We start from the raw sequence: 14,634 nt of genomic DNA, 5'->3' as shown, positions 1-14,634 counted from the left end.
ATAGGATTTTATTTTTGGGCTAAGGTATTTGATTAGGGTGGGAACAAAAACCTAGACGTATTTTTGTAGCTATTGGACCTATTTTTGGTGTTAGAAAGGCTTAGGCTCAATTGGAAGGCAAAGGTTTCATAGTCTTATCATGCACTTAGATGTAGCCTAACTAATCCCAAAGATTCCATCATTGGCCACCAAGTTGCATCTAGGGTTAATTTGCATTTCATTTGGTGTGCATTTGGCTTGTGAATTTCGGCCATGCACTCTCCAAATGCAACCCTAGATGCCTCCTACTCCTATAAATACCCTAGGCTATACATCATGTAAATACTTTGGATTATATGAATTTGAGAGAACATTTCTTTGCCTCAAATCCTATCCTTAGTCCCTAGGTTAACTTCGGCTAACCACCTTCATTCTCCACCCTTGGAGAGTGAAACCCTAGAGTGGCCTCTATCTACACTTGGAGTGAGCCAACCACCTTTGAGCACCATACACTTCCGCCACCCTTCACTATCTCATGCCTATCATCCTTTGTCCACCTTAAACATTCCATTCCTTAACCTTTGGTGAGCATAGTCTTGGGCAAGGTGACCTTTCTTCAAAATGCCATTATCAACCATGGGAAGGAGGTATCCATCAATTGACAAGCTCTACAATTGATATTTGATAAAAAAAATCTTTATTTCTTCAAGAGAAGAGATTTTGGATTCAAACCTGATGGAAGAGCATGGGCTAAAGGCCCAACCACTAGAGCTATGGCCAGAAGGTTACTTGAAGATTTGACTGCTTCAGAGCTTAGTGGGCCCAATGGGCTTGGTGGGCCTAGGGTGCTTCTCACTTGGGCTTGATTGATTATACACCATGTCTAATTGTACTTTCTTAGTATAGGAATCTATTTTCATGTTGGTCTTGTATTTTGACCATAGATTAGGGTTTAGGTGTTTTGGGCTTAATTTTGGGCTTCTTGGGCTTTGGGCTTTTGATACCCAATATTGGGCTCATTCTTCTTCTTATATTTTTCTCTATTCATTGTATTCATTAGACCAATGTATTTCGGTCATTAGAATAGGATTATATGAAGAAAACATTAATAGGAGAATTAGGTCTCATTTAGACATCATTTAGAAGTAATTTGAGTTGAATTTGAGTCACATGGTTTGCATGGGATGGATCCGGCCATGTGAGCTCCAAATTCACCTCAAATCACTTCTAAATGACTCCTAAATGAGGGTAGCATCTGAATTAGTCACGTTGGAAGCCAAAGTTTGAATTTCAAATTCAAACTTGAAATTCAAACTAGGCGCCAATTTGGTTGATTTGAAATTGCCGCCCAAAGTTAACCTAATTGCTTCCTATAAGTGTATCTTTTCCCACCTTTTGTAAACACTTTTGAATATATGAGATATCTGAATTGAATTCAGCCATTCAAGAGTCACCGAAATTCCAAGAGAGAGAGCTTTAGAGAGTGCCTTCAAAATTCCTTAGGAAAACCTAGTTTCCTTCCCTTTGAAGTGTGCAATCCCTTGTAGCTTGAGCTTGGATACTTCCTTCTATGGATTAGGTCTTCTAATCCGCAATTTCTCATCCATTTTGAGCTTCCATCCATTCGGTCTACATCTCCTTTGAAGAAGATCCGTGCCTAGAAGAAGCTTGAAGGAGTTCACATCTTCATTTCTCCTAATTCTTCTATCAAAACCTCTTTGAAAGACTCACCAAGATTTTCTCCACAACATGTCGATCACTGAGTTTTTCACCAAGTAATTTGATTTGGGTAACAATATTCAAAAGTCTATCAGTACAATCTTTGACAAATTCACTTTCTTTCATTTTTACAACTTATTCAAACTCTCCTTAGGTTCAACACCTACATTTATTTCGTTCTTTCATTCCCTTGGAAATCCTCTTGTAGCTTATCTCATGTCTCTTTTACTGTCTTAAGAGTCAGAATCTTAATAAATACATCATCATGAAGTGTTGCTTGTATAATGGCAAAAGCTCTTCCTTATTTTGCCACTTCATCATTGTGACTTCTCATTTGAGTTACTGTTGGACTTTTTAGTAATGGAGGTGGATTACTTCCATTTTCTACTATAACCCACAAACTTTGAGCTTTAAGATAAGTCCTCATTTTTGTAGCTTACAAGTGATAGTTTTTACTATCAAATATAGGGGGTGGAGGTAAAGTAGTCTATCAAAATTAATTTTTGTGTTTGAAGGTTTTTTTTGTGTGTGGATTTCTTTTGCTTATTTTCTCTCTCTCTCTTTTTCTTTCTCACAGACTTTTAAAGTTTAATGAAGCTCTTGATACCATGTTGAAAATAGAACATGAAAACATAGATGTATAACTAAACAAAATATAGAGATTCAGATTAGAAAATCTGTAATATCACAAAAAAAAAGAGCAAAATCTGCTACGATATATTTGAATTATAAACTCAATTTTTGATACTTGCAAAGTATTTACAGTAAATACTGAAATACTAAAGACAATAAACTTCTAATTAGATAAAACAAATAGTTAAATATAACTAAACCAACAAATATACACAATTTACTTTTTCTGAATATAAACAATCTTTAATCAAACTTATAAGGAAAACATAAACCGCGCCACAATTTTCATTATAATCATCCACTGTACACCCTGAGACGACTAGTGATTCTCTCTCGGCACATGGGGCAATTGGTTAACTTGTATCCACACTCTCTGCAAGTCTGTGTTCCAAATAATTTTAAGTACAATAAAAACTAAGAACAATATGAGAAATATATGATTCAACGATAGATGCTAGCTAACTCACCATGTGCCCACATCCAAAGGCCAAATCTCTTGCATTGGTCAAACAAACAGCGCAGGCCTATATATATTTCACCATTAGTACACCAAATAAACCATCAAGCAACTTCAAAGTTAAATAAAATAAAAAATAAAAAAAAAGCAAATCTTAATAACTATTTAATTTAAGATATTTAATTTCTTAATTTTATAAATAATTATAAAAATATAAAATTATTTTTTACAAAAAAAAAAACTAGAAAGTTTTTTCGCCTCATTTCATGTACAAATGTTTAAAAATAGAAAACGAAGTAAAATGGAATAACATCTTGTAATTAAATAAAATTCTCGTCTCAAATCTAAACAAGTCCTTTTTTTCTTCTCTTATATCATATAAAATTTAACCTTATTTGTTTATATACATGACAATCAACTATAATCTTACGGCCATTTATCTAATTCTGCCCGGAGACCTTAGCAGGAAATATCTAATTAAATCATATTTGAATTTGAGTTTTTCTCAAGTTATAAGGATAAGAAGCATGGATGAGTTTTAGTTAAAAATAAGATTAGTATTTCTTCTTTTTTTTTTGGTATAACTAGTAACTAAAGTGTCCTAAAATAAAATAAAACAAAAATATTAAAGCTAACCTGATGGTGAAATATTAAGATAGTATACATAATTTCATAGGTTTTATCCTCCAGTGTGACCATTGTAAGTAAAATATATTTTCAGTTATATATTCATTAATAAGTAAAATGATAATTTCAGTTATATATTAATTGAATTAGAATATATTTTATATAAAAAAAAAAAGTGGTTGAATTAAAAATATAAGAAGAATATTTTTTTTAGTTTAAATATATTTTTAGTTCTTCAAAATTAAGATAAATTTATTTTTGGTCCCTCAAATTTAAAATTATTTTTTTAAACTCATGTAATTTTCAAAAATCTTGTTTTAATTCTTCAAGTCACCAATAATATATCTATAATACATTGAGAAAGTTGTGCAACATCATCCGAATTTAATGTGATGTTTTCATTAAGTATATTTTATGCGACAATATTTAACAGATTTCTTAACAAAATTTGAATATGAAGACTAAAACAAGATTTTTAAAAATTATATGGATTAAAAAAATCAATTTTAAATTTAAGGAACTAAAAATAAATTTACCTTAAATTTGAAAGATTAAAAACATATTTAAACCATTTATTTTTCAGGTATGTCACCAAAGAATATATTGAATTGGGATCTATTTGGATATAAACTTAAAAACACTTTTAAGTATTTTTTACTAAAAAAAATACTCTTTATTTTCAATAGAAAAAACTTTAAACGTTTTTAATTTATATCCAAACAAACTTTTTTTAATTTTTTTTCATTTCAGTATAGAGAAAGTGAAATTGGGTGCTTGGTTGAGTTATACATACCGATTGGTTTTGGTCATCTGCAGTGGATGCTGTTGTATTGCTGGGTACACGAGCTAGTGATGGTGGTGTTGGTGCAACCCTAGAATAAGGAACAGGAGGAGGTTTTGCAACTATTCTCTTTGCTCTCCCTGTTACACGTCTGTTCTCCAAAAAACAAACACACATGTATCAAGTTAATCATAAACAAGCCAATTCTATGTATCACTTCAAAGAAATTAAACTACATTAATTGTTCCAAAGAAATTAAATTGAAGTTTTGTGTCACCCTGAGCATGTTATTATAACTATCTTTAACTTTTCTAGTGAAGCTTTGGATCATACATACCCCAGTATTCCAAATTCTATGGTTGCTTTATATTGGAAGGGGATCTCCATGAGAGCTGCAAGAGCAAATGCAGCTTCTTTCTCAGAGGGGCTCGTGTTTCTCGACATAATCTCTGTGAAATTAACAAACTGCACAAAACACCAAATATTGTGCTTCAATATATAAAAGCTCAAGTCCCTCAACTATTTACAAATTATTAAATATATGGCTCTCTGCTACCTTTAAAAATCATTCCATTTAATTACAATTTTAAATTTTTACATCCAAAGTTTTATGATTTCGCAAATTTTGCAACCTAATTTTTTAAAATACATTTTATCATTCAACTTTCACATTTTTTTTTAATATTTTTAATATTAGTTGATGATGTGACACATTAATTATTAATATAATCAATTAATTGGTGATGTATTATTTTAAATATTGATATGATACATATGATATCATCATTTATATGTCATATCAACACTTTATATCAATAGTTAATATATTATGTCAACGATTAATATATCATATAAATAATTAATGTATCACATCAATAATTAATTAATAATTAATTTTAAAAAGTGATAAAATGTATGAGAATTTAAAAATTAGTAACAAAATATACAATCTCAAATACTTGGTGACTAAATTCATGAAATTGTAAAATAAGATGGATAAGCGAAATTATTAGATCTTTCAATTTATAAATTATTTTTAATTGAATCTCTGTTAAGGGTTCTGTTAAGATTGTATACCTGAAAATTATCATAATCACGTGCCGGTATCTTGTCATCAAACTTTCTCATGTCTTCCCAAGGTCCATCACCAACTCCAACCAGAACTATCGCAAGCGGATAGGCACTGGTATCAGAAATTTAAAAAGAAAAACTGATCATACATAAATGTTAATAAGACAATAAGATGCATCTTCTTTGTTTTAAGGGTGAAAAAATAAAAGACATTGTAAAAAAGACAATGTTACTTTTGTTGTAGCTGAGACTAGCTAACTTCCTCTCTTTCCATAATGCCATGTTTTATTTTGGCATGGAGTGTTCTTTTCACATTAATTATTAGAAACAATCTTGATAAGCATTAAGCTATATATGATATCTACCTTGCATCAACAATTGCTTTAATTGTCTTCTCTTCTTGAGGACTGAGTTCTCCATCTGCTGTGTTGACACTTCTTGTAACCTTAAAAGCAAACAAATTTATAAGAATAATAAGATTTGAGAGACATGCATTCACACACACGTGAAGGTAATTAACATTTTATACCTGGCCATCTGCAACTATAACCAACACATGGAATTGGCCTCGATTTTTCTCAACTATGTCTATAGCAGCCTCAATCACCGGAGCATAAGAAGTTGGTCCTTCAAACAAAATGCAACTATTCTTTCAGCCATAAATCTTAAGCCATTAAAATGAAGAATAAAATAAGTTTTTAATCATTCAAAATATCTTAAAATCAAAAGTTGATGATACAAATGGTTCAACACTTATATTTGTTAACCAATGATCAAAATTGATCCATGACTTAGACATGGAGTCATGATCGGAAACACCATATTGTTCCCACAGTGAAAAGAAGTTATACTTCCTTAGTAAAAAAATATCCTGAAATTCAATTTTAATGCTTACATTTAATAGAAATACATATTAAATTTTAGTAAATGTAAGGACCAAAACATTAAATTTTCAAGAGGACTAAAACCGAATTTCATGATAATTTGATGGACCAAACACATATTTTACCCCATAATCAATTGTTACTAGTCACAGAAATTATGCTGCGCAAAAGCAGTTACAGCAAATTGAACTAACTGATTGCAATAAGAACACTATTACACAAAAAGTAAGGATGATCGTGACCTGAAAGTTTCAAGTTTGGAACTATTTTCTGGTAGCAAGCTAAAACTTCCTCAAAGCCATGGCAAGGAGAATGATCACTGTGAAAGCTAAACACTTCTTGATCATGGGTGGTAGCTGCATAATGATAAAAGTTGAACCAGATGTTAAACTTGAAAAACTAAAACTTTCTTTTATAAATGTTTTGCTTTAAGGAGCTTTACCATCTCCAAAGCCAAAGCATGGAATCAAGTTGTCATCATCAAAGGGAGCCAAAGTCTTGCCAATAATGGAGATGGCCTTCTCATAAGGGTTAGGTGTACTTCCAATAGCATGCAGGCTTCTATTATTGAATGAGATTCTTCCTTCAATAAAAACACATAGGTGAACAGTCAGAAAGAAATCATTTCATAAATTGAAGGAATTATAACCAAAACTTAAATTCATATTTTATGATCAAAGAAACCATCTTCTAAGGAGTTTAGCTCAGTTGATTAAGCAGTGTGCGAGAGTTGTTGTAATCCCTTGTAGTTTGATTCTTACATAAACCATCAAACCATTAACCATCTACAAAAGGAGTTTGATTCTTGTAAAAAAAAAATTGAAACCATCTTTGGCCAACTTTAGTCTTTAGCTCTCAATTATGCTTTATAACAGCTTAATCTTATGTGGTTTACAATGGACCATGGAATCACTTGTTCATGTACTACCACTTACCAGTCCATTCATTGCTCTTTGTAAAATCAATTCCAAGGATGAGATTTGATGATTCTAATCCTTCTTTCCTCAGGGCCGTTGTGACCTACATAAGTCAAAAATGGCACGAAAATTTTAGGAAATTCCTTTCACAATGAGCATTGCCAATGACACTGTAGTTGACAATTCATAATTGAATAATAGCTATTACATTTATGACTCTTATTTGCTTAGTGGGATAAAACAATTCATATCATTCCATGATTAATTTGAAGAATAAGTTTCAGTTTCAGAAATTTAAAATATAAAGTGGAAGGGCCAACTTTTAATGTGGCTTGACTTCTTTTACTTCTCTTAATTTAACTTTTACCTAGTTCCAACCAGGATTATTCTTGTTTCCACACACTTTAAAACTATGCTTCAACTAAAGTTAATAAGAGGAATGTACATCCATTCTTCCACAGATTTAAAAGCCTAATATGCCATTAGGCTTTTTCAAAGATAGCCTTTAAGAATATATTATTGAGATAAATTACTCATTAGTTATATCAAGTCAATATAATATATAAAAGAAAAAGCTATAAAGTTTTTCATTGCAGAGCTTTCAAGTAAAAATTTTACGTGAGAGAATTCATATCCTGGATGGAGGGTATTTGAAAAAAAAAAAAAAGAATTCCAGTGACCGATACTCTTTTAACATTCTTTTTTATTGTTGATTGAAGTTTATTAAAAAATAATATATTTTAATGAGTCTTTCTCCTAATTACTCATAAAATTTATAATTTTTAATAAATTTTAGCCGATATTAAGATTAAAGAGTATCATTAGAATTCTTCTTTGAAAAAAAAAATGTTGAAGGTTCTGCTCATTCAACAGTATCAACAATTATCAGGTTCCTCCTTCAACACAATTGCCAACAAACTCAATGACACCCCCTTTAGTTGTTTTATTTCAGAGTCCTCTCTGTTTCTGACTCTGCCTTCTTGATGTGATTTTGGGACAATGGAGGCCATTAAGGTACAAGAGAGTGTGATAACTTAGTGGAGTTGAAACCCTTGATAGTGTGTTTGGACGAGGAATTTTACAAATTCAAAGAATTTTAAATTCTTGGTATTTGAATTACATTGATTTCAATTTCTATTATTCTTAAAATATTTTGTTTGGATGAGTCAATTCAAATTTCTTAAATTTTAAATTGTTAGGTTGAATATGATAATTTTACTCCATCATAGTAAAATTGATTTTAAAAATATATTTATACGTTGAGATTTTTAAATTAAATTTTATAAAAATAAATATTAATCCATTTTTAAATATTTATTAATTTTAAAAATTAATATTAGATAATATTTAATAATTTTAACAATTAATATTAGATAATGTTTAACAATTTTAAAAATATTTTTGAATATCTAATAATTAAAAAAATGAAGAGATAAGATAAAATATATAGGTAAAATAGGAAAAACAAATATGAAGAATTTCAAATTCTCCCATTTTTGGGAGAATTTGAAATTCTACTATTTTAAGGAATTTCACAAATGATTGGATTTCAAATTCTTTGTAAATTTCTCATCCAAACAAAGCATTTAACCTCAAAGAATTTGAAATTCTTCAAATAAATGAATTACCCCATATAAATTCTTCATCCAAACACACCATGATATTAATTGATTTTGCATCATTTCTCCAAAGATTTTGTTTCACCAACTCTGCATGTTATGACTGTAGCTAAAAAAAGTTGTTTGGGATCATTAAATAATGAAAGCAAGGTCCACTTAGCATTTCTTTTTCTCTTTTGGCATAGGACATTTTGTAATTAACCCTACATGGTGATTTAACAGAAACGGAAAACATTGCCTCAGTTATATGTTTATGCTAAGGTTGATTCTTGACCTGCACATGTGTACCATGCTGTGAGAAGCATAATGGAGGATGACTGTGTGGTCCATTGAGGTTCATGTTTGCCATTATTCACAACATGAGTTTGAATCAATTTGATGATTTAATGAATTTGAACTAAACTAAAAGAAATTCTTTTGGTTTAGTTTGGATTAAAAAATTGCAAATTCAGCCCGTTCAAATTTTATTTTCAGAAAATAAATCAAATTGATCCACTTAATTAAAAAATATCTCATTGTTTTTTACTAGGTTTGATTTAAGGCACAAAATTTAGATTTTTAGTGATTCAAATATGTATTAAGTAAGTTATTTTATAATGTCAATAAATATATTCGTAATATTAAATTTTATCAATTAGACTTGATGACTTGACAAGTATATTTTACAAGTTATTTAATGTAATTTTTTAAATTTTATTATTTTAATAATAAATTTAATGATTAATGTAAATCAAATTGGAAACAATTATGGATTCAAATTAAAAAGTGAAAAGTGAAAAACTCAAATCAAGTAAAGTTAATCGAATCAAATAAAAACATTTCAAATATGGTTCAATTCAATATGTACCCATCCTTAATTCACACCGAATAATATCCTAATAAAATATGCTTTTTTTCCTTGAGAGGACCTTAAGAAGATTTTAAACAATGAAATTCTTAAAAAATTATTTCATGCTTAAAAAGGGTGATCACTACTTTTACATCACTAATGTCCATTAAATCCAACATATTCATCTTAAGAAATAACAATAGGGAAGGATTTTAATAGAATTTTCTTTTTCGTGCATATAGGATCTTAATAGATAACAATAGGGAAGGGTGATCACTACTTAATAGGATTTTACATCACTACTTTTAATAGGATTTTAGTATCAATCCTTAATATAAGAAATAAGTTATAGTGTATTTTACACTATAACTTGCTTAATATAAAAAGGACAAAAAAAATATATAACACAAAAAAATCTTCACAAAGATAAATCAATTCTTCCTTACGAACATTACAAATAAAATTCTTTAACTTAACAAAAATATTTTAAAAAAACGTTTAAATTTTAACTACAAAATATAATAAGTATTATAAGAGTTTTTTATTTATAACAATTATAAGTGTATAGACACATTTTGATAATATATAAAAGACTATTTTATAGGAGAAAAAAATAAAGAAAAACCAACTATTCTAATACAATACTTATTCATAATCAAGTTTAACCATTATGAGATAAGTTACAATTTGTTAAACTACTTTTACTTTACTGTCATTAATGAGTTAGTCACATTTAGCAGTCAAGAAATTACAGCTTCACCTCAAAAAGAGAAACGTCAGAAAACGCGTACACGTACCTTACTCTGTAAAAAAGTTTGAGGTAATAAATTTTTGGAAAAAAAATATTACTATTACTAGCCCATCACATTTTAGAGTATTTCGAAAGAAAAAAAAAACAACGAATTTAAATTAAATAAATCTATTTTTTTAATTCAATTAATTAATATTAAAATTAAACACCTTTTACATTAGAAAATATTTGTTCGTTTTGGTCACCACCAGAAAGGGGAAAAAATATTTACACGGATTACTGTAGTAATTGGTTTTAATTAAAAATTGATAATAAAATAAATTTTTGTTTATTAATAGAACAGAGATAAGCAATAGGGTAGAATTACATCTATTTTGAAATTATTTAATTAATCTTAATTATATTTAAAGTATGTTGCTCTAATTATTTTTAAGTATAAATAAATATATATATATATATATATATATATATATATATATTAAAATTATTGTTTAGTATAAATATATTATATTATTCTTTAATATTGATATATATCTTTAAAAAAATTATTTTTATTTTTCTTCTCTTTGTATTTGATATAAATGATTAAATTAATATTTTCAAAACAAAATAATTAAATTTCCATCATCGATTAAGGAATATAAGTAACAATTTGATCTAACAATTTTTGGTTTAGTTTATTAATTAGTTAATTTCATCAAAATAAAATTATTTGGTACAATAGTTTATTTTAAATTAATTTATGACTTATTTCTGGGTTAATTAGAGTAGTTTATAAGTTATAATTTATGTGTTCATAATTATTTTTCTAATATATTATTCTTCCACTCTCATTATTAAATAAATAAATATCATTTTATATTATAATAAAATAAATTATCTACTAATTTTATTAAATACTTTCAATTCAATTAATTAAACTAATAAATTCCTAGTTTTTCAAATCCTAATATATAAGCTTTTAGGTAATTATAAGTTTTTATCAATTTATAAACTAGTTTATTGAATATACCCCTTAATTATTTCAATCACATTGTTAAATTGGTCCAATAATTCCGATTAAATGCATGTGCTACATAATTAGAATTTTGTTAAAACTTTAATAAAAAAGTACAACTTATTCTCGTTATGTAAAAATAAAATAGAAAATTCTTTATTCCTTCCTCAAATGCCGCCACCTTGTACACTTTCTTATCAAATCAATTACATTTTTTTTCTTAAATTATGAATATTAAAAAAATAAACTAATTAATAATGAGTTGGGGAAGACGTTAAAGGTCACGAAGCAAAATAATGTTGTTTATATTAGAATAACATAGATTAAGTACCAATCGTACTAGTAATAAGAATTTAACTTATTTTAAGTTGTCTTTCAAACAAAAAACAAAAACTTCTTTAAGGTGGGAAACTGTATAAAAATAAAATAAAATAATGATGTATTCATCTTTAATTAAATTAAAATTTCTTTTATAAAGTTAACTCACTTTAAATTAAAAATAACATATTTTCACTTTATTCACAATTTTAAAAGAATAAAATTCGAACAAACATTATGAAATAAACTAACTATAATATATGCAATTCTTAAACTGTTTATTTATTCATATGCCAATTAGTTTATAAATAAATTAGTTTTATCTTTTTCCAAAATATAATAAAATTAAACACGGAGTACGACAATTAAATCGACAACAATTGATGACCACGTGAGTTGAGTTTTTCCCGTGACGTTTGGGGCTAGACTTCCATACTTTGCTACAATAGAAATAATATTTATATATTTTTTATGCATTAAAATGTAGAATAAAAAATCTAGAAAGAGAAATAAGTGTAAAATAAAATAATCAATATCATAGAAAAATGATATCATAAAATATGTTTTTATAGATAATATAACTCCGGAAAATTCCAAGAAGTTGTATCAATGGAAAATAAAAGCAGCAGTTGAATAAAATAAAGAAAATGACTAGTGTCCAACCCATCTAATTCAATACCCATTAACACATTTTTGGAAAAGCTTCGACTACACGTTATTAGCTTTATTTGAGATTGAAAAAAAAAATTCGTATTTGAAAATAATATTCGATCTTAATTTTGATGAAAAAAATTTGATTTGATATATATATTAACATAATATACATCAAATAAGATCGAAGACAAGAAAACTCGTACATATTCTTTATTGATGCTGTATTAGCTTTTTAAATATTTTTTCTTTACAATAATTATATTAAATTTGTGTTTGATTTGAATTTTGAAATGCATAAACATGTCAAATTAGAAGCATCTCTTCGAAATTTTTTACAACATGTTTGGATATACGTCTTTTTTAAAAATCCATGTTTAAAAATCCTTCCAATCATACACTACATCCACAATCAAATTGACATGAAAAATGGAGATACCCATTTTTCTTTAATGCAAATCCAAACACATGCACTATGAATTCTTTTGAATCTATTCCATTTCCTACCGGATCAATTCTAGTGATTAATTTTTTAAATATTCAAAACATCATGTTAGCCTTTTAAAAAAGATAAAAATCATTATGTTTGTTATGCTAATCTTAACTTTTTAGAATTTTCTTTTTCACCGAAAAAGTTATTCGTTATTAAATTAACTTCGAAATATTTTGTGCGATTATGTTATTTCTTTCAAGAGTAAATATGATGGAAATTTAATTTGTTAAAAAGTTAATTCAATTATAAAACTTATGAATAATTAATAATAATAAAAAAAAGATTTTGTTACTGTTATCTATACATCCAAAGTTCAATGAATTCAGAAATATCGGTAGAGAAATTTGATTCTATAATTTTTATTTTAAATTTTTGAGTTGGATGTGATAGATTAACTTAAATATTTAGTTTGGAATAATATTTTCAATAGTGCATAATACAAATATCATATATAATATTTTTGTAATGGATCAGAATACATCTTATCCTTCCATTAATTTTAATTATTTATATTATAAATAAAAAAATATCGGTAGAGACAAAACAATAATCACCAACCCTTAACGTTTAAGTTTAAAAGATATATTATAAAATTATAGAATTTCTCTAGTACGAGTTTTTATATAACTTAATTCTATAATAAGGTTATATTTTTCTTATAAACTCTTTATTTATTTTATCCGTAATTGATGTAAAATTAAATTTTTTTTTTTCATATTCTCTAATTAAAATTTTGAGAAATTAATCTGAAAATAAAATTTAAAAAAAAAATGAATGAATACCTGTTCAAGGGTGGTGAAGTTATCAGTAATCAAAGCATACTTCTTGGCAGGTTGTTTTGTATTCATTACTGATGAGCTCTGTTTGGAGTTAACTCTTCCAAAACTTGGTTTCCTGGGCATTGACGGCGGTGGTAGCGGCGGCGGCGGTTCTAGAGTTGGATACAATAGCGGTTGTCGCTGAGGCAATTGGGTTGAGATATTGGAAGGTAAGCCTCTGGTATTGACGGTGGTGGTGTAGATTCTTCTTCCTTTATCACTTCTAGAACTTTGAGTTCCTTGCTTTTTATTTTTGCCAAAGAGGTTGCCCATGGCATCTTCAACTACCTTTCTCAAAAAATGAAACACCTATGTGTATATATATATATATATGTCGTGTTAGTGATAAGAGGAAAATAATATATAGTTTTTGTAAAAGGAAACGCAGAAGAAGGTGCTGCTGATTCTTCATGGAAAATTGTAAACAAAACTAAAGGTGATGGATGCGTGGATTTGAAAGGAATAAAGAAGAAAAAAGAAAAAAATATTACGGGTATCGGATTCTGGGCACTTTATTTTGCTTGGGAGATTTGTAGAAATTGTATTATTCGTGTTGTGGCTGAAGAACCAAGTGCTAAAGCAAGAGTGGGCTTTCTGTTTTAGGTGGAATGATTAACCTTGCGTGTGAGATGGGGTTATAAAATCAATCAAGTATGACGTTAAGTGAATAACTACTTTGAAAATTATCTAAACTTATTTTGACTTTAAGGAAAAATATTTATTTTAATTGTGATATTCGATTTATTAAATTAAATATAAAAATAAAAGTGAAAAGTTAAAAGTAGATATATATTTATGTGTTTTTTTTATAAAAATAAAAAAAATTATAGAGATGATCATAATAAAAATTAAATTTATCATATATTTATTTTAAAATTTTAAAACTTAACTTTTTTATAAAAATTTATATTTATATAATTTTTACTTTATTTTATATTTATGTTAAATAAAACTTAATTAATATAATATTTTAATTATTATTTTATATTAAAATTATTTTTTTAAATACTTTTGTAAAAAGATTGATTAATTTATATCTAATATTCATATCATGTATGGAAAAACTACTAGGATTAGTCTAGTGATTGGG

The 14,634-nt window shown here is 27.4% G+C and overlaps 1 protein-coding gene across 1 annotated transcript; it reads right to left on the bottom strand.

The window, feature by feature from the left end:
• Nucleotides 1–2,396: 2,396 nt before the first annotated feature.
• Nucleotides 2,397–14,185, bottom strand: LOC109791755 (E3 ubiquitin-protein ligase RGLG4). The gene is made up of 12 exons (XM_020351098.3): nt 14,036–14,185; nt 13,509–13,853; nt 7,087–7,171; nt 6,594–6,734; nt 6,394–6,507; nt 5,797–5,894; nt 5,633–5,712; nt 5,274–5,379; nt 4,534–4,661; nt 4,209–4,347; nt 2,799–2,855; nt 2,397–2,712 (listed from the first exon to the last, which is right to left on the bottom strand). The coding sequence occupies exons 2-12, from the start codon at nt 13,815–13,817 to the stop codon at nt 2,626–2,628; spliced, it is 1,344 nt and encodes a 447-aa protein (XP_020206687.1). The 5' UTR covers nt 13,818–13,853; nt 14,036–14,185; the 3' UTR covers nt 2,397–2,625.
• Nucleotides 14,186–14,634: the final 449 nt, after the last annotated feature.

Source organism: Cajanus cajan, chromosome 10 (genome assembly GCF_000230855.2).
Source record: "Cajanus cajan strain Asha chromosome 10, NIPB_CcT2T_4, whole genome shotgun sequence".
Lineage (NCBI taxonomy): Eukaryota > Viridiplantae > Streptophyta > Magnoliopsida > Fabales > Fabaceae > Cajanus > Cajanus cajan.
Note: the sequence above shows the minus strand (reverse complement) of the source record. Positions and strands in the feature narration are given on the sequence as shown.

Bases quoted from the DNA above. Each gene is read 5' to 3' on its own strand.
- LOC109791755 (XM_020351098.3), bottom strand. From the start codon at position 13,817: ATGGGCAACCTCTTTGGCAAAAATAAAAAGCAAGGAACTCAAAGTTCT. The intron at 7,172-13,508 runs GTATTCATTCAT...TGACTTATGTAG, and splicing joins ACTTCACCACCCTTGAACAG to GTCACAACGGCCCTGAGGAA. The intron at 5,713-5,796 runs GTATAAAATGTT...TTTGCTTTTAAG, and splicing joins TTATAGTTGCAGATGGCCAG to GTTACAAGAAGTGTCAACAC.